This window comes from Neodiprion lecontei, chromosome 5 (genome assembly GCF_021901455.1).
Source record: "Neodiprion lecontei isolate iyNeoLeco1 chromosome 5, iyNeoLeco1.1, whole genome shotgun sequence".
Taxonomy (NCBI): Eukaryota; Metazoa; Arthropoda; class Insecta; order Hymenoptera; family Diprionidae; genus Neodiprion; species Neodiprion lecontei.
In genome coordinates this window covers 23581222-23600134 of record NC_060264.1, presented here as the reverse complement: position 1 = coordinate 23600134, position 18913 = coordinate 23581222, and the positions used below count along the sequence as shown (strand labels likewise).

Below are 18913 nucleotides of genomic sequence, written 5' to 3'. Positions count from 1 at the left end.
CTCGTGCGTATGACAACTACCGAGTCATCATTACGAAGGTGACGGTAGAATTGTCACACACTGATTATTTTTTTTAACCACATTTTGAACACGGCTTCCGTTAAAAAGTGCCTTTCTTCTATTCGCTCCATAAGTAGGAAGTTGAAGGATAAGAAATCTGTGCCATCGTTTACAACGTCATCTAATGAGGCTTTCATAGAATTCATTTCAGTCGAGTCTATTAGCGTAACTTAAAACTATTACACCTATTTCCGTGCTCATTTTCCTTCGAGGTTAAGGGTTTCAATAATATCACATATAGAGAAAGAAGAAACAAAGTTTTCAGAGATGTTGGATGTAGTTGTATTATTTAACGGCTACTCGAAACGTCTCAGTCACAACAGAACAGATGCCAACTGCACATGCACGCTTATCAAAGGACCAAAAACCATTATCGTAGATACAATGACTGCCTGGGACCGAGAACGTCTAGTTGAGGGTAGAATATTATATCTCTGTTGTCCTGAGAACCATGAACATATCAGAGACAAATATTTCGATATCTTAATGCTAATAATCATGTGATGTCATTGTTTGCTTTGTTTAATTCTACGTAGCTTTGGAGAGACACAATGTACAACCAAGAAACATTGATTATGTTGTTTGCACACATGGCCACGCGGATCACATAGGAAATAATAATTTATTTCTCAATGCAGAACACATTGTTGGCTACGGTGTTCACCAAGGGACTATTTTTTATGAGAAGCAGCTTCAGGACGGTAAACACCTCTGTTATTGGCACACCAATTAGTGACGACTTGAATTTTCGATTGAAGCTGCAGGAATATCAATTTTTAGTATATAAAATAAGACATTGCTTCATCTCTGCCACAGAAGATTACCAACTCTGCAATGGAGTCAGTATTACCGCAACACCTGGGCACACTTACGAGGATGTCACAGTTTTAGTAGAAGCTGGTACAGGGAGGGAGTCTGTCAAGTATGCTATAACAGGTAAAGATCGCGCTCTTACTTTAATCCATGAGATAACTTAGCGGAGGTATAAAACTCGAATAATTCTTTTAATCCTCTGTATATCTTATTTACATATATTCACATAAAATGTAACGGTCGGCGTGCAGGTGACTTGTTTGAGAAGGAAGAAGACGTCGCAGATCCGTCATTGTGGAAAGAAGTTGGTACCTTTGCACTCCGGAAAATTCAGACTTCCTCACGTTTGCGAATAATGAAATATGCTGATTACATTATCCCCGGACACGGCCCAATGTTCCGAACCAATGACGCTCTAATTCGTTTGTTGGAAAACCAGACCGACGGAGAATGATCGCTTAACGGATTTTCGAAGAATTTCCAGAGATCTGTGAAGCAAGTTTTCGTAAAAATTATTAGGAGAATAACGTTTTATTCATTATTGATGGAATCAGTGTAAACTGTACAAAGCAAGCTGAGAAAAATTCTCTCCGTTTTACAACGCTTCAAATTATAGCTATTTACCTGACTCTAAAACCAGTAAGCCAACTTTATGGCTCCATCAGAGTCTCGCTGTGTGTCCATTACGCTTGATTGGCGAACAAGTCGCCGCATACTGGCATGAGAATCGCGGCAATCCTTTCCAGTGTTGAGAGGAGACTCCTCGGAAGCAGTTTTTTCGGTAGTATGAAACGGGTCTGGTGTTTGCTGCATTTCAACTGTCTCACCGGCTGAAAGATCCTCATACGAAGTCGTCGTCGACGATGGCCTGCGGAAGCCAGTAACAATAACTTTTACAACTAGACACATTGTAATTTAAACCCTTCTAGAAACACATGTTGCTCTTCTCAGAGGTGATGAGAACCCAAAACGCGCGTGATAAGAGGGTTCGGGATAGAGTAAAATTATGCAAATTATATGTAGTGTTGTAAAAATTTACCTTTTCGGTATACACCGTATACAATCTGCCCACGACCAATTTTTCCCAAACAGCTCACCCTCCTCCACTGTTTGTGGTAAACGGTAATGCAAAGTCTCCGGTAAACGGAGCCCCGACAGCCCACCGATCATCGACACCATTCCGAGAATGATCAGAGGGAGGACGAGGTTTTCTGTGCCCTGTTAAAAATTAATAATGCGCTCGTGATACATTTCAACATCAAAGAGCTGAAGATCTTTTTCAATACCCAGATTTGGTCAATAATAATATATTCTGCTTCTCTTAAATTCCCTACATTGATGAAAAATCTGAACCACTTGCCAAGTAGGTGATGAACGGTATGATGATCAATCCTAATCCACTGACATAAGCGGAAAATCCAATGGCAGCTCCCCGCAGTTGAGTTGGATAAAGTTCTCCAGCGAACGGGTAAATAATGAGGAAGGACGCTGAAATCGCGGACTTGGACAGCAAGAATAAAATTAGAGTAGCTGTAACGGCGTCTGCAAGTACGAAAGTGGTTGTAAGTATATTGCAGATTTTCGTGTCCAGTTAGTAAACGAGGATAAACAATCTCAGGTTTCGGAAATATCCGAAATTTACCAATTTCGACAATAAAGTCGTTGGTCGTACACGGGACAGTTTGTGGCGGTTAATTTTTATCCAAGGTCGAAATTCTTTGCCCTACAATAGGTAATCCCACAGCGTTGAAGGGCAGTTTGGCCATGTTTAGCTCGCGCCAAGGTAGAACAGCTATTCTTCGACAACATCGTCTTCAGTTTGCTTTTGGCCAGGGATGGTATGTTTATTTGTTGCGGAAGTAGCTCAACTGCAAAAATATCAGCTTTATCAAAGTCTGTTTTCTGTTTTTTTTTGGTTCTTTTTTGTGTTAGTTTAATGTGAGAGAAAAATACGCGTCAACCTCATTTAGCCATAATCATCATTCTACATTTTACATCAACAACAATCTTGTCGGTGTTGTTTCTATCGACAACTTTTTCAATCTATTTGCTTAAGGCAGTGGCATACGCCTAAAAACCGGAAAGTGATATTGGGGATCATTGTTGCAAGGCAGAGGAGAGCACTGCGAAATACAAAGGTACCAGACATTGGCGCGAGCTTGACAGTCGACCGTTTTCCCAACTTTACCAGGATCAGAGGGATACTTTTGTAATTTGACACATACCTTCGGGAAGAATGACCGTCGCTATGCACGACGCGCCAGCTACGACCATGCAGAGACACAGGGGCCACCGTCTACCCCAACGATCCATGACCACCCAGCACGCCATGTAGCTTGGTATTTCTGCCAACGATGAGAAGAAGAAACTCAAATGCTCTTCACTTCCAAGTGCTGGCCCATAATATGAGAGGCCAACATAAACCATGTTGTTGGCAAACCTAAAAACATGCAGAAAAATCGTTGATTGGTAGGTTCATCGATTAGAAGGGTATCTGGCAAAGCATTGGTCATAGTTGATAAATGGTCCCGATATTACGACACTCCTAAATTATAATTGTGTAATTCAGGTTTGTACAGAGATCATGCTTTTCAAATGCTAACCGATCCCATCAATTTTACAGACGTGAAATAGACAGGGAAATATAGTTGACATGGAATTCGGGATATTTTGCAAACGGGGGATTCGAATTGAAAATTTAAAAACTTGGGCTACCTTTCTCAAAATGCTTTCTTTCTATCTACCTATGCACAGTTTGGAGAGAATTATGATAGATATTTTTAAAGACTAATAAAAAAAACACATGACCTTTGGACTTCATCTTCCAAGTTGACTACACGTACCACCAGTTGTATCGTGATTCGAATAGTTGGTACGCGTTTTATTAATACACCTCAAAATTACCAGTTCAGAGTTATCAGGCACGTTTTCAGACGCATATTTGGCGTTTTAAAAAGTGCGAGGATGCCGGGTCCGCTGCGGAGTCGTTCCTCTTCGCTCTTAGATCGTGACATGGTCATCCGCTGGCGAAGCTTCTGGGTGAACGAATCAGGAAGCTCTTTGCCATTCACCCTTGCTAGTGTTTCCAAAATTTCATTCGCTTCCTCCAGACGACCCTTCGCCAGCAGCCAGCGTGGAGATTCTGGAAGAAACCTTTGCCCATAGTTGGCCTTACTATTCAATAACACCGAGAAGCTTACGAATATTAATTTGGCCATTTGGCATGTTCTCACTGTTCTCTTTGAATGTGGGGAGGGCTCAAGTATTATGTTTTACGCTACTGACCACCAATACAGAAAGTACAGTAGGAACGGGGCACTGGTCGTCAGGGCGAGGAGTCGCCAGTCGCGAACCAGATACGTAACACCTGCCAGCGTACACAATCCGATAGTGTAGAATGTGCAGGTCATGACAGTGACGAAGGAGCGGTAATTTGGCCCTACGAGCTCCAGGGCTGTGAAAAAATAACCAAACTTGTTTGAGAATTTCTGCTATGGCTACTATTGTGCAGGACTACGGGTGCGAGTTTAAGTCAACCGATTTTTTTCCCACCAAAGATTGGATAATTCTGTCCTAGACAATTGGATTATGGTGGAACAATTCATGACTCTGCTCACACAGCTCGGATTGCATCTGATTTAAAGAGCGATCCTAATGATCTTACAAATAATAAACGGTATTTGATAAATTGCAGGAATCGTCAGGCCCACAATGAATCGGGTTCCGGCCCAAGTCCAGAAGGAGTTTGCCACCGACGTTAGGAATCCACCCGTGATCAGCGTTGCCAAACATATGAAGAACGATAGTCGGCGTCCGATTCTGCCCTCAAAATGAGAAAATGGATGTCGTACGATTTTTGATATTGCAATTAAACACTAATTGGGAACATTAGTGAATTCAAATTTTACCTGTCATTCAACATGCCGAAGAGGTAAACGCCAATTGGTCCTCCTGTGTTAAGAGCAACCAGTCCAAATGTCGGGTAGATGGAATAATTACAGACGAGATTGAACTGTGAACAGTAACACATGACAGGTTTAGTTAATCTCCGAAATCAGTGTATCTACCTTTACTTACAGGAGCCATATAATACCATAGAGCAAGAATACGCGTAGCAACCAAACATACGTCGATAACGATGGAAGAAGTCACCTCCGACTCATCGTACTCCCAGCCATGATCGCACGGAATTACAGACCAGGAAGCGTTGGGTGTAAGATACTCGGCCATTAGCATCGCTGGCGTTTCCCAATCAATGTTGTAACGGGTGCAACGGCTGTAAGATTCGTTGTCCCCCTACCAAGCGACCGTTTATCATCGGTACATGGAAAAAAGGAAAGGAAAGAGTTTGCTGTAATGAAAGAAATGAATCCCATTCAACGCTACGAGTAGGTATGTACATACAGACCTAAAACAAGTGTAGTATGTGCAGAGGATCAAAGTTATTTTACTTACCAGATTTGGACAAGCAAGTAATACCTGAGGTGACTTTAATAGGGTCTCTTATTGACGCACCTGACTAGGGATGCCAAGATGCCGTCTCTGAGGTGGATCGAGACCCTCGAGTCCAGGTACTTTGCACCAGTGTGGAGGAGTTTCAGACATGAAAAGCTGATTGAAGGCGCAAAATCCGCATGGCAAACATGCTGGTAGACAGACGAACCATAGAAGCAGCCGTTGGTAACGACCAAACTCTCCGACGATGGGCAACAGATCGTCAAGGTCGAATCCATCCTGTGGCGAAGTTTGTGAGAGAGTCGAAGCAGTGATGACTTACAAGTTCAATAATGGCAAGCAATCGGGCTACCAGAAGAAATTAAAGTGGCTAAACATGTCAAAATGGTATTTTGGTATTTTGGCTCAGACTATGTATTGCGAGCGACTTGCAAGATTTTGCAGGATACCTGGATTTTGTTTGCATTTTAATCAGTTCAGGAAAAGTAATAATTGTAAGGTGATCTTTACCATTTACCAACTTGGCGAATGGAACTGCTGAGCATTGAAAATTGGCATACAACAAATTCAGGGATATTTTGGCACCTATATCTGGTAAGCGTGTAGAGGTGTAATAAGGTGTGTTATAAACCAATTTATGTCACATGAGCGTACTAGTTTTAGCAAACTTTGTTATCACACCAGACCACCGGATGGATAGACGAAAAAAATTTCTGTACGAATAAACTGAGTGAGATTGAGATGCATACTCACGTCGTCGTCGTCGACACGATGTACTTGCCTGTCATCTGGCCCCGAGTTATCTTGAACATTCATACTGGCAATGATGAGGGGCTGGTCTCAGGCTACTGAAACCTCAAGGAAGCCTTAGAAAAAGGTCAGGTAACATGTATCAAGCTTAGTTGTGTCTCATACGCGTGACATACAAAAAATTGCTAACGAAAACTGTGATTGTGGCAGCCACAAATTGTGGATTCAGTAAAAAGGTGTCCAAGAGTTTCAGGAAATAGTGGAACCGTGTCAAATGGCAATAGGGTGGCACTCTAGACGAATGGCAACGATGACGTATAAAAAAATATCCAGTCCTGGGGTGGTTCTTCTATAATTGAATTAGGCTGGAGATGCTTAAGAGAGATTAAGGGCACTGCTGACACACAGCGCATTAGAGAGGATTGATTTCATGCTCGGTATGGAAAGAATGATTATCAATGATACTTGGAGAATGATTCTTTATTACATGTCATAATTGTTCTGGTTCTCTGCAAGTTAGTATTCTACAAAAAAAAAAAAAAAAAGAAAAAAAAAGGATCAAGTGATTGAAAACAGACAAATAATATCGTATTCAGATGCATATTCGTTTGTATCTGGTTGGTGCGATTCGAGCTCAGCAGACCGAGTCGGTCTGTATTGACATATCCAAAATAAAGCAGGTGGTGTGCCAAATTTGGAAAACAATATCTTTGATAATAATCGTAGCGGTACAATCTGAATCAGTTTAATTAAAATTTGCACCAGATGAATCTACGCAAATTTAACGAGAAGACTGCGATAAGTTTGATTATTACTACATTCATTTTTCTCATCTCACTCACGTGTCTTTTCAACTTCCTTGTCATTCGAATTAAAGAAAAAATATATGTATATATTAAAAACAGACTCACAAGCAGGAAATACACTTTGTATGGCACACTCTCTTTTATGCATTCCTTGAGATCTTTCCATTCAAAAATATATTTGGCGCCACAACTGCCATTGCAAAGTACATCAATCACCTTCCTAAATATTGCAGATTTTACAAGTACATTCTTTGACAATTGTACAACACAGGTCTACGTTTCATTATCATCTGCACGTAGTCACATGTTATTCTCATCACACAATAGCACGTTTAAACACCGGAATATCATTCGCCCCACCTCGCTTGGAATCGCCCTTGATTCTCGTCCAGACAAATAAACAACGGGTAAAGAACCCCCCTCCCCGCGACCTCTCGCAACTTGTACTTGTCATTTTAGTAATTCAAAATAATAACGATTTACTGACTAAATAGGAATGTTTTAGGCTGCATGTCCATCATAAAGTAAAATATATCCCGACATACAGCCGGCAGAATCTTAATCATTGTTTATTTGTTCCAGGCCGTGTAGGCATAAATTCGTTCGACCACTTGGTTATACGCATTTACAACATAACAGCGTACGATAAATGGATTGGCTACCATAAAATTTAATCCTAATTTACCACACGTAATTCGTCGTACTGACCTCTGGGGCAGTGCGCAACCACCCCACACATATAGCGGCTGGTTTTCTTCTATTCAAAATAGTAATTACAATATAATTCACCCTACAAAATGCAGGTTACATTTAAGGACAGCTTGTCAAGCTGCCGAGTTGAAATCGATTAGTTGAACAGCATGGTGAAGGAATTTTAGGGCTTTATATGCAGATATTATACAGGTGATGCACATCTTTTCAGCATCAGGATGCTACAAATAATGGCTAAGGCCTAAACGCTTCAATATTCCAGTGTTTTCTGACGAATTTGATTTCATCCCGGTATTGCCAAGTTATCCTACTTCTAGAAATCTCAAAGGACCTCTAAGTGATTGGCGCATTTCATACTATTGGATGCAAAATTTTTATTCGTTCTTTCATATCATTTACACCCGCCACGCCACCATTGATGCAATGTAATTCATTCATTTATTACTCTCACTATGAAATTCTTTCAGGCTGCACCCGTGCACATCATACAATCTGGAAATGATTATTTATTTGGATAATTTTAGCAGTCTACAGTGAAATTATCAAGCTTTTGACTATCGATACATAATCTTGAAATTCCGAATCAATACTCACAAAAAACAAAGCTCCATACAGACTCAATATACGTAAAAGTGAAATTATCGGAGCCAGATTGCCTTGGCCCATCAATTCCATGTTTTTTTACATTCCACGAGTAGGCATACAGTCGTCCATTTAATTGCAGATGATACAAAAGTTTACATCAATACAAAACTGAACTGTCGATTGGCAGAACGAAGAGTATGCAAGGGGAAATTTTATTTTCAGTGACTGTGAGGTAAGAACTCGTGTACCTGTAAGTAGTAATAGTGATACATAGCTCTTGATAAAGATCCATCGACAATTCGATAGATGGGATGCCAAATTCATGGTAAAAATGACGCTATACTTTTATTAGTTACATGTTTTTATTCAGAATCCATATGGGAGATACCCACTGTTCTTTGATTATTCACTCGGTAAATTTTTTTTTCTTTAACCCAATTTAGCAACTTAAATCACTGATGAAAAAAGAAACAATTACCACAGAGTGCCAAATATCGCTTCACGACGTAGAAAAGTGCCATACGAAAGTCAGTTTAATAATCGTATTGATATAGGTATTGTTGGAGTACACGTGGAAATAATCGATTACCTGATCTGATCATAAGCACAGACGTTTTTGAGTGCTTGAAGTAAGGACTCAGATGATCCAATAATAACAATTGTCATTTAGGTGTATTTTTAGTATGTAACAATCAAAAACAACACATATATTTCAAGACAAGGGCCAAGTTTGCCGAGCCTATAACATCAACAAATGTTATATCTGCTCGTACAAGATTTGGCAGGTTTCCTGAGTAATAATTTTGTGTCACGTTATATATTCTTGGTTTCAATAAACATAAACTAAAGTGGATGAGAGCTATTACAAAGAGAAAACAGGGAGTAATAAAAGAAGATGTAATAAATATATGTGGTGGGCGAAGAAATAGTTTAATCATTTTCCTCGTCTAAGTTTTCCTGTCTGCATAAATTCATAGTTAAAGTAGTCGACGCTGTTCAATGGCCATTATTTTGAAATGCAAGGTGTGGATATAATTAAATGCAACTTGTACACACATTGAGAGCGTTGACGATTGAATATAACTTGTACAGTTTCTAGTTCCCAGACCCTTTAGGCACTTTTAGTAATTTAATATCTAATCGTAATACAATTATCGCAACTGTTTGGCACTTGAATCATTATACCACGGACGGTGGAAAAAGGTGTTCGTGGCAGCGACACTGCTCTCTGGATTGTTAAAATTTATCGTAACTATTTTTTATTTGTTTCTAATTTCACTTGTGGATGATTGGACAGGCTGGACAAGGCATTACATAACTGAATAAAGAACTAATTATGAAGCGAAAAAGAAAACACGTAGATTTTAATGTATCATCGATAGCAGCAGACAAGCACATACGAAACAATATGACTTACATCATTCATTGGATTATAAAATCATTCACTCCGACCGTTAATTACTAGTGAAACTCTACCGTATTCTCATTCACACAGAAAATTTATCCTATCGTACATTCTATCATCACAGACACATTTCATTGGCGTAACCACCCATTACTCAGAAACTTTCCTACTATTTGTGCTCATACTTTATTATCGCTATGGTTATCATCATCATCATCATCATCATAATCATTATTTTCTCGTAACAAATGGTTCAACATTACAAACATTCTCGAGCAGGAATTCAAGTTTACCCAATAAACTTACTGGAGTATTCACACAACACGCGCTACATCGGACAACAAAAGAAAACAGTTACCGCGTCGCTCGGTTTCAGGTTTATAATTTGAAGTCTTCTCAGGCTTGAACTCACCGTCGTAATTACGCAGGTTAGGCTGTAGTTCAGTTCAGTTTAGTTCAGTACAGTTCAGTACAGTTTTCAGTTCAGTTTGGTTCGGTTTAGTTGAGTCCGTAAAGTACGGTACAGTACAGTTCAGTTTAGTTGAGTCAAGTTTGGTCTCAGACACACTCACATCATCAGAATTTTCATCTTCATTCTTGTTTCACTCATCGGCAACATCCACTTCCCGTAATCCTTCGGTCGGCATGTAGCAGATCTACTGCAGGCAGTTTTCGGCATTCAACCATGGACTGGTCAGATACCGGTAGATCTGGCCCAGTAGATTTAAACATTACCAGTAGACGCCATCATTTTGGAACTCACGCACATCTATCAATTCGCATCCGTACTATCCAATCTTGTTGTCTTTGTATTGTGTTTGATAGTTTTCTAGTCAAATCAAATTGCACGACAGTACAACCACGAGGTGATCTGTGAACATGAAAAAGTTTGAAAATATTCATCAGTCACGAATGTTCTGCAATCGTTACCTAACGACAATATTATTTTATTATTATAGTTTTAAGATTTTTCCTAACAAGCCGTTTCGACAGCTTCTCAAGATACTCGACTTGCTAATATGTCGAATATACTTAAGGGACACATGTGATATCTAATTTTTTTCAAATAGTCTAGCAACTGCTCAGACTCGCTCGATTTTCTTATAGATTCGTGCATTACGAAATGTATAAAATATGCAAACTGAGATATCGATGGGTTCAAAAACGAACTAAAGTAAATACAGTGTGCGAGCGAAGATGATAATTTTCAATTTGTCATATTCACTCTTCATAAGAGTTATCGGACAGTAGTACCGAACATTTGGTACAGACATGAGCCCCTTTGATTCCGATGTTTCACTGAATACAATACGAAATCAGTCCAGTCGAGTCATAATTTTTCAAAAATACTTTCATCCACACATTATGGCACGCATGCAGGCACTCGGTAACGATAGGCAAGTAACACCCCTGTACTCGGGTTTTAGAAATTACAGCTTTCTGTGATTTGGAAATGGATAACATCTTGCTGGTCGAACCATGGAATGAATTCAAAAAAAATAAATAATCAGAGTGTTTGGGATTGCTCGTAGGATTGAACTGAACTAATCGGGGAAGATTTTCGTCACGAGCATTGCTGAATTTGAAGTCAGGTAAAACCGAAACAGGAAAAAGTAAAAAAGTTACGAGCAACATGGAAACTCACCAACTAGACTGAAGTGGCACATTCTTCAGCCTGCGAATTTCTTTGGTGGCCCACGTCGCCAGAGTTTTAGTCTTGTTAGTTCGAGACCTGCGTCCTTTGGTCAACAAATCAGTTATCGGCTCAGTTTCGACCATGGGCAACAAGTTGACGCCAAAAACGGTAACCAGATCACCTAGGAGGCCAGCGGCAGCAGCGATATTACTATCTGAATGTTCGCGATCTTGAGCGATGGAGGTGATAAACTGTATGATGAACGGAACATGTGGCTCGACAAGACTGACAGGACTAGGCAAAGTTCCATCACCCCTGAGTCCCTGGACGATACCCATGTAAGCCTCGAGGACACCCTCTCTGAGCTCATTCAAATAGTCGATTAGATCGTAGTCACTCCTGTCGACGTTCGCCTGGGATGCTTGGGCTAGAGTTTGTAAAACAATTTCCAAGTATTTTCTGAATTCAGGGCCGATACTTAGCGCAATGTCACCAAATACAGATAGTATTTGCGGCTTGACTGATCTGTGCACGGTATTGTTGCTTAGGTTCTCCAGAAGGAGAGTCATTATTTCATCGCAGTATGGTAAGACCTTGCTCTTGAGGGCTCGGCAAATATCACCTGTCAACCCGACTGCCGCGCAGCAGACTTGATATTCAGCATGGTTCTTCAAGCCAAGGCAAAGGAAAGGCTTGAACGCGTCCATATACTTGAGGAAGCCTTCACTGAGCACCTCGACGAGCGTAGATACAGCCATAAGGGCATCTTCCTGCACTCCGCCAGCTTTGCAGGAGTTTGAGTTGAACATAGCGAGTAGAGCAGTCATTATGGCGTCCGAAATTTGGGGAGCATCTTCAGGCGAAACTTTCCTAAGTACCGATTGCAGCGTAGCACAGAGCAGGGACTGGAGGTCGTTGTACTGGGCCCGATCCGAATGGCTCTGAATGTGGGTTTCCATCTGAAGAACTTGTTGAAGTCTCTCAAGAATCACCATCGTTGTCCTTTGCACGGTGACGTAACAGTCAACGGGCGAGTTCTTGACCATTTCCATAAGCGCTTCATATGCCGCGGATCTGAGGTTCGCCTGGGCTCCGTCGACACGATCCGTCGTCTCCAGGAGTCTCTGGATAATAAAATCAAAGTACTGAGACATGCAGTACGTCTGCGGCTGTGTTCCATCATCAGTTGCCTCAGCAGCCTCGTAGCTCGCCTCCGCAAGCCCTGTGAATGCCCAGCAGACGTTCGCGGCGACCCTTGGCTCCGCCTTGAGCCCATTCACCAGGGATTCGAGTAAAGGTTTGAGGTACGTCTCGCTTATCGCTGCCTCTGGTATTATCTCGCATATCCGGCCGAAGGTCCAGGCAGCCGTATCCCGCACGACTACGCTGTTATCATACATCAGGTGGATTAGAGTGGGCATCGCCTGCTCAACCAGAGGTCTCAGAGTGTTCGGCTCTAAGCCGCCCAGAATCGAACCGAAAGCCATTAGGGCGGCATCCCTGAATCTCCAGTCCTCGCTTTTTATGTGCTCTTTGACAAACGGGAGGACATAGGGGACGATCGCGTCCTCGCAGCAGGACGCAAGGAGCATCAGACATACACCAGCTGCTTTTGACGGATTCCAGTCATCCTCGTCGTCAAATTCTTCCTGCTTAGTCAACTTCTGCATAAGTACCGGCACCAGGAACTGCAATGCCCCTTTTGCGTAATGTCGAGAGACTCGCAGTGGAGGTCGACCTCCGTCACACGCTTCCCCCTCCTCCATAGACAAGTCCACTTCCTCGTCAGACACGTTGGACCAGAACTCTATTCCTTGAAGCGCCACCTCGTCTATGTCAGATTTCATCGCCTCCAGGGTGATCTGTACGATGCAAATTGATACGTGTCAGACATGTGTTATAAATTGGGACCATATTGAATGTGCCGTTTCAATTGGCCGGGCTAATTGCGATTTATATCAAATAAATGAATAAATTGAACATGACTTGCAAGACTTACGGGAAAAAGTGCAGGGCCCATGTACGGTTCCATGTACTGATAGTAGAGAGACATTATTTTTACCAGACACTGCAAAGCTGCGACTCGTACTTGTGTATTAGTAGACTGGGTAGCTTCGCAAACTACTTCCATTATAAAATTTCTCTCACTCTGGAATAAATTTCATAGAATGGTAACTGTATTATTTTGTAAGTTTACCAAATAATATTTCGCAACTTTTGTATAACCTAGATTATTGTGAAAAATGAATTGTACTGCAAGGCTACCTTCACTTTGAAAATAAATCTGTCAACTTACCTCAATGTCAAAATTTCCTTTTGTAAATTCCAGGGAATTGAAGAGAGCACTGGTAGCTGCAAGTCGAACATGATTCGAAGTGCTCGAACCCTTCATGCCATGTATGATAGCAGTGAGTATCTGATTCGACTGAGCAACAAGCACATCTCTGTCAATATCCTGACAGATATATCCGATCGTTTCTAATGTCGCTTCCTTCATCATTTCTGTGCTGTTCGGATCGGCCACATTGTTCACTAAGACAGGTATCAGGTCGCTCCATTGTTGAACAGGAAGTTCTGCAACAGCGACGTAGGCGACGCACTGTGCAGCCGAGCTGGGTCTGTTATTTTCAGTGCCCAAAGCACCGAGGATCTACAAACAGCACAGGAGGAAGGAATGAAAAATGAATAAAAATTGCATAAAAATAAAGCACGTGAGGAAGTAAGAGAAATCTTTTAATATCTTTTCCTTCTTTCAATTATATATCTTTCCTTGCAATGCTCACATTTTTCTTGATATAGTCTCGAGACTCAGCTGGTATGGCGAGCCACCGCTCTTGATACTGTATCTTTAGAGCTGGATCTTTGGATGTCAGCTGATTTTTGAGTTGCAGACCAGCAGCCATGCGAGCAACGGCGCTGACTCCTGCTGTGACCAACACGCCACTGAGACGCTGCACAAACTCATGCTGAAAGAGTCAAAGTAAAATTGCATTACATTATTTAGACAAGTGTGCGTAAGCCAGATATCACAAGTAATGCTTACAAGATTCGCTTGTGCAGCCTGTTCCAAAAAGTTCTGTGCTGCTTCAAGTTCATTTTGATCTGAAAAATAATCATGTAACAAATCAGTAAAGTATTAATTGGGAAGTTTAGCCGCTAATTATTTGTGGTTGTCAAGGAGAACTGAAGCACAGTGTTAACGTGTGTATGAACTTAAATCGACTTGACGTGTGTCAGGGTAGCCGGAGTGTGCTTAGTGGAATTTCGTCTGACATGGGTTAAAAACTTCATCTTCCCAACCAATCATGTTTGCAATATTAGATAAAACGAATTTGATAAAATCGCAACTGTTTCCGGTAATGAAAGAATGTTGAATTGACGTCAGCCTCGGAAGCTGAGTAGGTTAGATGTGGAAGGGCTGCCAAACTGTTGGGGAGAATCCAAGTTAAGGGGTGCGAGAATTGAATAAAGAAAAGGCGAGTGAGTCTAGACATAGCAGTTGCTCGATGCAGCGGAGATGCGAAATGCCTGCATCCCAACGTAGATATTTGGGAAACATTGCCAACTCGTAACGGTCGTTGAGTGGTTCGCAAGATCGCAACCGATTGCAAAAGGGTAGACTCGAGGCATTTTTCGAAGCCTTCGGCTGCGGGGATGATGGCTAAGGAAATATGTACACAGTACGTATGTACATACTCACACAGAGCGGGATACGAAGAGCATGCAACGGTTGCAAAATGCTCGGGCCAAACAACCGCCGTTGCCGCGCGCGGCGGCGTCGTCGGGGTAGAAAATGATTAAACGGCCGCGTCACTCACCCGGGGATACGGTCTTCTCGAGGACCTGTATCAGCTGCACCGTGGTCGGATCCATTTGTATTCTTTCTGCTTTGCGATCTGGGCTCTTAGTCCTCGGTTTTCAATCTATTTCCCAATATTACGTTCACTGTAAACCGGCGGTTGCCCACATGTAGGACCGAGTCTCCACCAGTCAGTTGAGTATCCCCTTCCACTTCCTGTCTTTTCCCTCTCGCCCGCTACTTCGGCTACTCCTATGCATGCGTCGTACGTAAGCTTGTGGTGAAATATGTCTACTCATGCACACTGCATGCGCCTCGCAAGTTATATGCATGCATGCATGTATGTATGTGCGTATGCATATAGATATGTATGTGGTACGTAACGACGTACAGCGCACAAGAGCCGTACACACCAACCGAAAACGTCTCTTGTCTCTGGCAGACTGGTGCGTATGAATACAGCACCCCCGATTACTCAGCGTAGGGATCTAGAGATATGCATCTGTTAAATTACGGGAAAGTTCTTTCCCAGATTCCTTGATCACTCGAAAGATGTCGAGTCACGTTGCCAATGAGCTTCACTCTCTGTATTCATTCACAAAACGACCCGGTAATTATTTTTCTATTTTAAACGGTCAACCTTGGACTATTTTGTGTATGACAAACGATCATAGATAACCAGCGCCATCTCTTGGATCCCGCTCAATTTTCCCCATTTCCGCTGTTACCACACTTCCGGTACGGAAGTGAGTTAAGAGCACAGGCATTTGTACCAGAGATGAGTAAAGACCGTGGGTTGGACCTATCCATAGTATTCGTCATGTTAGGTTCCCTAGTGTTACGTTTGACAGCGCCCTACTGGTGGTCGCGAGCCAAAACTTTGAAAAGAACTGGATTAAATTATAATTATTAATAATAACGTTAAAATAAAATTTAAAAAAATTGATGTGCTCCAGCACGTGTGGAACACACTATAATTTGTAAACTCAGCCTGACAATCAGGTAAACTATAATACCTTATCCATTTTTTGCGAGAGGCGCCCATAATTATAGTACGTCAATTATTTATTTCACGTTTCAATCAAATCCGAACCAAAGTTTCAGCTCTTTTCAAATCTCGAGCAGTGGCCACCAGTAACGTTGACTGAAGATATTATACCTATATCTTCAGCCAACGCCAGTAGAGCGCTGCGACACCTGACACGACGTGAGTGTGCTGCCACTGTAGCAGATAGCGCTTCAAACTAGGATTATGGTTGTCGCCTTACCGATGGAAAGCTCTGTCAAGATGCAGATTCCGACTGTCCCTACCATGTCACTACCAGGTCTGGTGGGGTAGCACCACAAATATTGCTAATGTGATATGCAATGGAGAATCAGTGTTCCCAACCGTCACATAATTATAGTAGATGTCACATAAATATGAACTTCGTACTATGTAACATAGAACTTTCATTATGTGACGGAAATCTACTATAATTTGGAAATTTGTGTAAAAAGAAGTTTTTTTTTGTAATACAAAAACTGGTGGGACAAAATTCTTTAATACTTTTCGAAAAAAAAAGATTTTTAATACTTTTCAAAAGAAACGTATTCAAATCTTTTCGCGCTAGGCAAAAAATTGTCAGCGCCATTCACCATAATGTGGTTTTTAATTTTAACCACATTATTGCGGAGGGCGCTGACATGCACGGTTCGGGCTCAGGCGCGTTGGTGTTGATTTGAGCGCCCCGTTTCCCGCTTCCCGCCAGTTCCTGCCGTCATTCCTAGTGTGTACAAAAATAATTCAAATAAGTACCTTCTGGTCATTCGTACAATTAAATGTAAGTACACACGCGTATTGTAATAGATAGGGATAATATACTTATAAAAATAATATTCCGTGATTTTATTGCATTATTAACATTTTCAAAAAAGTACTATAATTTTTTGTTCGGTACTATAATGCCACGGCCCTGGTCACATAGCCCCCCACGGACGGGTTGGGAACACTGTGGAGAATGGAGATAATGGCTGATTAAGATATATATTATCTGATGACTGACGAAAGGCATGGTCAGAAAAACGTATATATGGATCTGATTGAATAATACGTGCAGGGCTTATTTACGAAGCTACTCACGTCGTTATCCATTTAAAGGGCAAATAAAAAAAGTAGAAAATAAAACTAAAAAAATTATTACATCGTATTGTCGCGCATGTTCTCTGATTCAAGGGTACCCCATAACCAAGTTGAAAAGAATAAGGTTTGCAGCCTAGTACATACTTTTCGATACCTTCTCGCTATTTTCTATCACTCCAACGTGGTGAACGAAGAAAGGCTAACGGTTTCCGAGAAATGTGGGCTGATACAGTGTTAATTGTATTTATCAGCGTGTGCACTGCACTCCTCGGAGAAGGTAAACATCGTTGACATCAAATTCTGACTACGGTATTTTTTACTGTACGTTAAGGTTTATACATGTCCTCAAAAATCATTGCCCTTTATCTTGTTGAAGGTCTCACCTGGTTAATGGTCTACAGGACGGAAAAATATCAGAAGCTGAAGGCGGAAGTAGAAAAACAGAGCAAAAAACGTAACACCTCCAAATAAGACACAGCCTTAATACTGGCAATTCGTACTATCAAATGAACCTATTACATGGAAGGCTCCAAATACGCCAAATGTTCGAATGTCGCGAATTTTTAAGACAGAAATAACGTGTCCGAACAAGTTATAGAAGCATCCCAAATTTTGATGAGTAGAATTTTTTGGTCACTCATTCTTCAAGGATTAAAGATACCTGTAGTGCGAGTTGTACATAATGTACCTGTTGCGATTCCGGAGAGTAATACGATAATTGATAAAAGTTCTACAATAGTATCACATACATAATCTGAAAAAAATCTAACCTTTTTTTACGTGACCTGGAATAATCATTCAGAATGCTCAAATTTCGATAAGCAAATTGTCATGGGGGAACCATTGATGAAATTTCAAATACAGGTTCAGTCTGTAATGCGAATAGCTACAGTGTAATCTTGAACTTGCCTTTAGGTTAATGTGTCTTTTCTATATACATTTTCTATAAGTGGATGTGCTAATATGTACGGAGGTGACTGCCTCTGAAAAGCTGATAACAGAGGTTTCGCTTGATTCTTTACAGTTGAGAAGAGGAAAGAGGCGCATGGGGACTCATTGGATAAACAGCAAAAGAAAAAGATTGAACGTGAAGAAGAGAGACTCAAGAATAACAATCGTGATTTGTCCCTCGTTAAAATGAAGTCTATGTTTGCGATTGGCTTTGCTTTCACCGCACTTTTGAGCATGTTCAACAGTATCTTTGACGGTAGAGTTGTTGCCAGGCTCCCCTTCACACCCATCAGTTGGATACAAGGACTGTCACACAGAAATCTACCGGGCGACGACTACATGGAATGCTCTTTCATATTCTTGTACATTCTCTGTACCATGAGCATTAGACAGGTATACCATTCGCGATATCAGCTAGACTGAATAGATTTCATTAAAATGTATGTTAAATGAAATGAATCAGATAAGCTGTGCATTAAATCTAAATTTGTCATTACTACTTTTACAGAACATACAAAAACTCCTCGGCTTCGCCCCATCAAGGACGGCGAGCAAGCAGAGTGGTAGTATCTTTGGTCCACCGCCACAGCAATTCAAGTGATCCAGCTCAGAGTTTGCAGGAGAAATGTGTAAATGAAATAAATTGTTTGAAATTACGTTATATGCGACTTTGTCGCTTCACAAGTTGTCACACGATAAAATTGACAGATCGATTCCATACGTTTTAGTTGTTTTTTTTTTTTTTTTTTTACTGAAAAAGACAATTCCTTCATTATTACGTCATAGCAGGCACGCAGTATAATTAAATTGATATGGGAAA

At 41.1% G+C, this 18913-nt stretch overlaps 4 protein-coding genes and 1 long non-coding RNA gene across 15 annotated transcripts; 3 read left to right on the top strand and 2 right to left on the bottom strand.

The window, feature by feature from the left end:
* The first annotated feature begins 39 nt into the window (after positions 1 to 39).
* LOC107222339 (metallo-beta-lactamase domain-containing protein 1) lies at positions 40 to 1471 on the top strand. Of its 4 annotated transcripts, none has more exons than XM_046740289.1 (4): positions 40 to 478; positions 699 to 761; positions 880 to 996; positions 1125 to 1471. In XM_046740289.1, exons 1-4 carry the CDS (start codon positions 328 to 330, stop codon positions 1325 to 1327), a joined length of 534 nt encoding a protein of 177 aa, XP_046596245.1. In that variant the 5' UTR covers positions 40 to 327; the 3' UTR covers positions 1328 to 1471. The 4 variants fall into 4 exon arrangements, with proteins under 4 accessions (XP_046596245.1, XP_046596244.1, XP_015517151.1 ...); XM_046740288.1 differs by having other exon boundaries at positions 41 to 478; positions 597 to 761; XM_015661665.2 differs by having other exon boundaries at positions 42 to 478; positions 877 to 996.
* On the bottom strand, positions 1046 to 6194 carry LOC107222338 (carcinine transporter). 2 transcript variants are annotated; one of them, XM_015661663.2, is made up of 12 exons: positions 6082 to 6194; positions 5389 to 5607; positions 5002 to 5169; positions 4782 to 4885; positions 4538 to 4692; positions 4159 to 4327; positions 3778 to 4026; positions 3099 to 3313; positions 2234 to 2415; positions 1913 to 2091; positions 1498 to 1741; positions 1046 to 1361 (listed from the first exon to the last, which is right to left on the bottom strand). In XM_015661663.2, exons 1-11 carry the CDS (start codon positions 6142 to 6144, stop codon positions 1504 to 1506), a joined length of 1941 nt encoding a protein of 646 aa, XP_015517149.1. In that variant the 5' UTR covers positions 6145 to 6194; the 3' UTR covers positions 1046 to 1361; positions 1498 to 1503. The 2 variants fall into 2 exon arrangements, with proteins under 2 accessions (XP_015517149.1, XP_046596232.1); XM_046740276.1 differs by lacking the exons at positions 5389 to 5607; positions 6082 to 6194 and having other exon boundaries at positions 4951 to 5109.
* On the top strand, positions 2415 to 9089 carry LOC124294556. Of its 4 annotated transcripts, XR_006904444.1 has the most exons (6): positions 2415 to 2711; positions 2984 to 4804; positions 4953 to 5265; positions 5371 to 5922; positions 6013 to 6515; positions 7467 to 9089. It is a non-coding gene; the product is annotated as an uncharacterized LOC124294556 (long non-coding RNA). The 4 variants fall into 4 exon arrangements; XR_006904443.1 differs by having other exon boundaries at positions 3065 to 4804; positions 5371 to 6515; XR_006904441.1 differs by having other exon boundaries at positions 5371 to 6515.
* On the bottom strand, positions 6082 to 17410 carry LOC107222337 (importin subunit beta-1). Of its 3 annotated transcripts, none has more exons than XM_046740275.1 (8): positions 17287 to 17410; positions 15040 to 15272; positions 14265 to 14323; positions 14005 to 14187; positions 13518 to 13871; positions 13221 to 13370; positions 11231 to 13083; positions 6082 to 6194 (listed from the first exon to the last, which is right to left on the bottom strand). In XM_046740275.1, the coding sequence occupies exons 2-8, from the start codon at positions 15092 to 15094 to the stop codon at positions 6185 to 6187; spliced, it is 2664 nt and encodes an 887-aa protein (XP_046596231.1). In that variant the 5' UTR covers positions 15095 to 15272; positions 17287 to 17410; the 3' UTR covers positions 6082 to 6184. The 3 variants fall into 3 exon arrangements, with proteins under 3 accessions (XP_046596231.1, XP_015517146.1, XP_015517148.1); XM_015661660.2 differs by lacking the exon at positions 17287 to 17410 and adding an exon at positions 15438 to 15674; XM_015661662.2 differs by lacking the exons at positions 6082 to 6194; positions 17287 to 17410 and adding exons at positions 9515 to 10456; positions 15438 to 15673.
* Positions 17284 to 18813, top strand: LOC107222334 (calcium load-activated calcium channel). Of its 2 annotated transcripts, XM_015661655.2 has the most exons (4): positions 17284 to 17419; positions 17519 to 17596; positions 18167 to 18486; positions 18602 to 18813. In XM_015661655.2, the coding sequence occupies exons 1-4, from the start codon at positions 17359 to 17361 to the stop codon at positions 18692 to 18694; spliced, it is 552 nt and encodes a 183-aa protein (XP_015517141.1). In that variant the 5' UTR covers positions 17284 to 17358; the 3' UTR covers positions 18695 to 18813. The 2 variants fall into 2 exon arrangements, with proteins under 2 accessions (XP_015517141.1, XP_046596246.1); XM_046740290.1 differs by lacking the exons at positions 17284 to 17419; positions 17519 to 17596 and adding an exon at positions 17727 to 17848.
* The last annotated feature ends 100 nt before the right edge of the window (positions 18814 to 18913 follow it).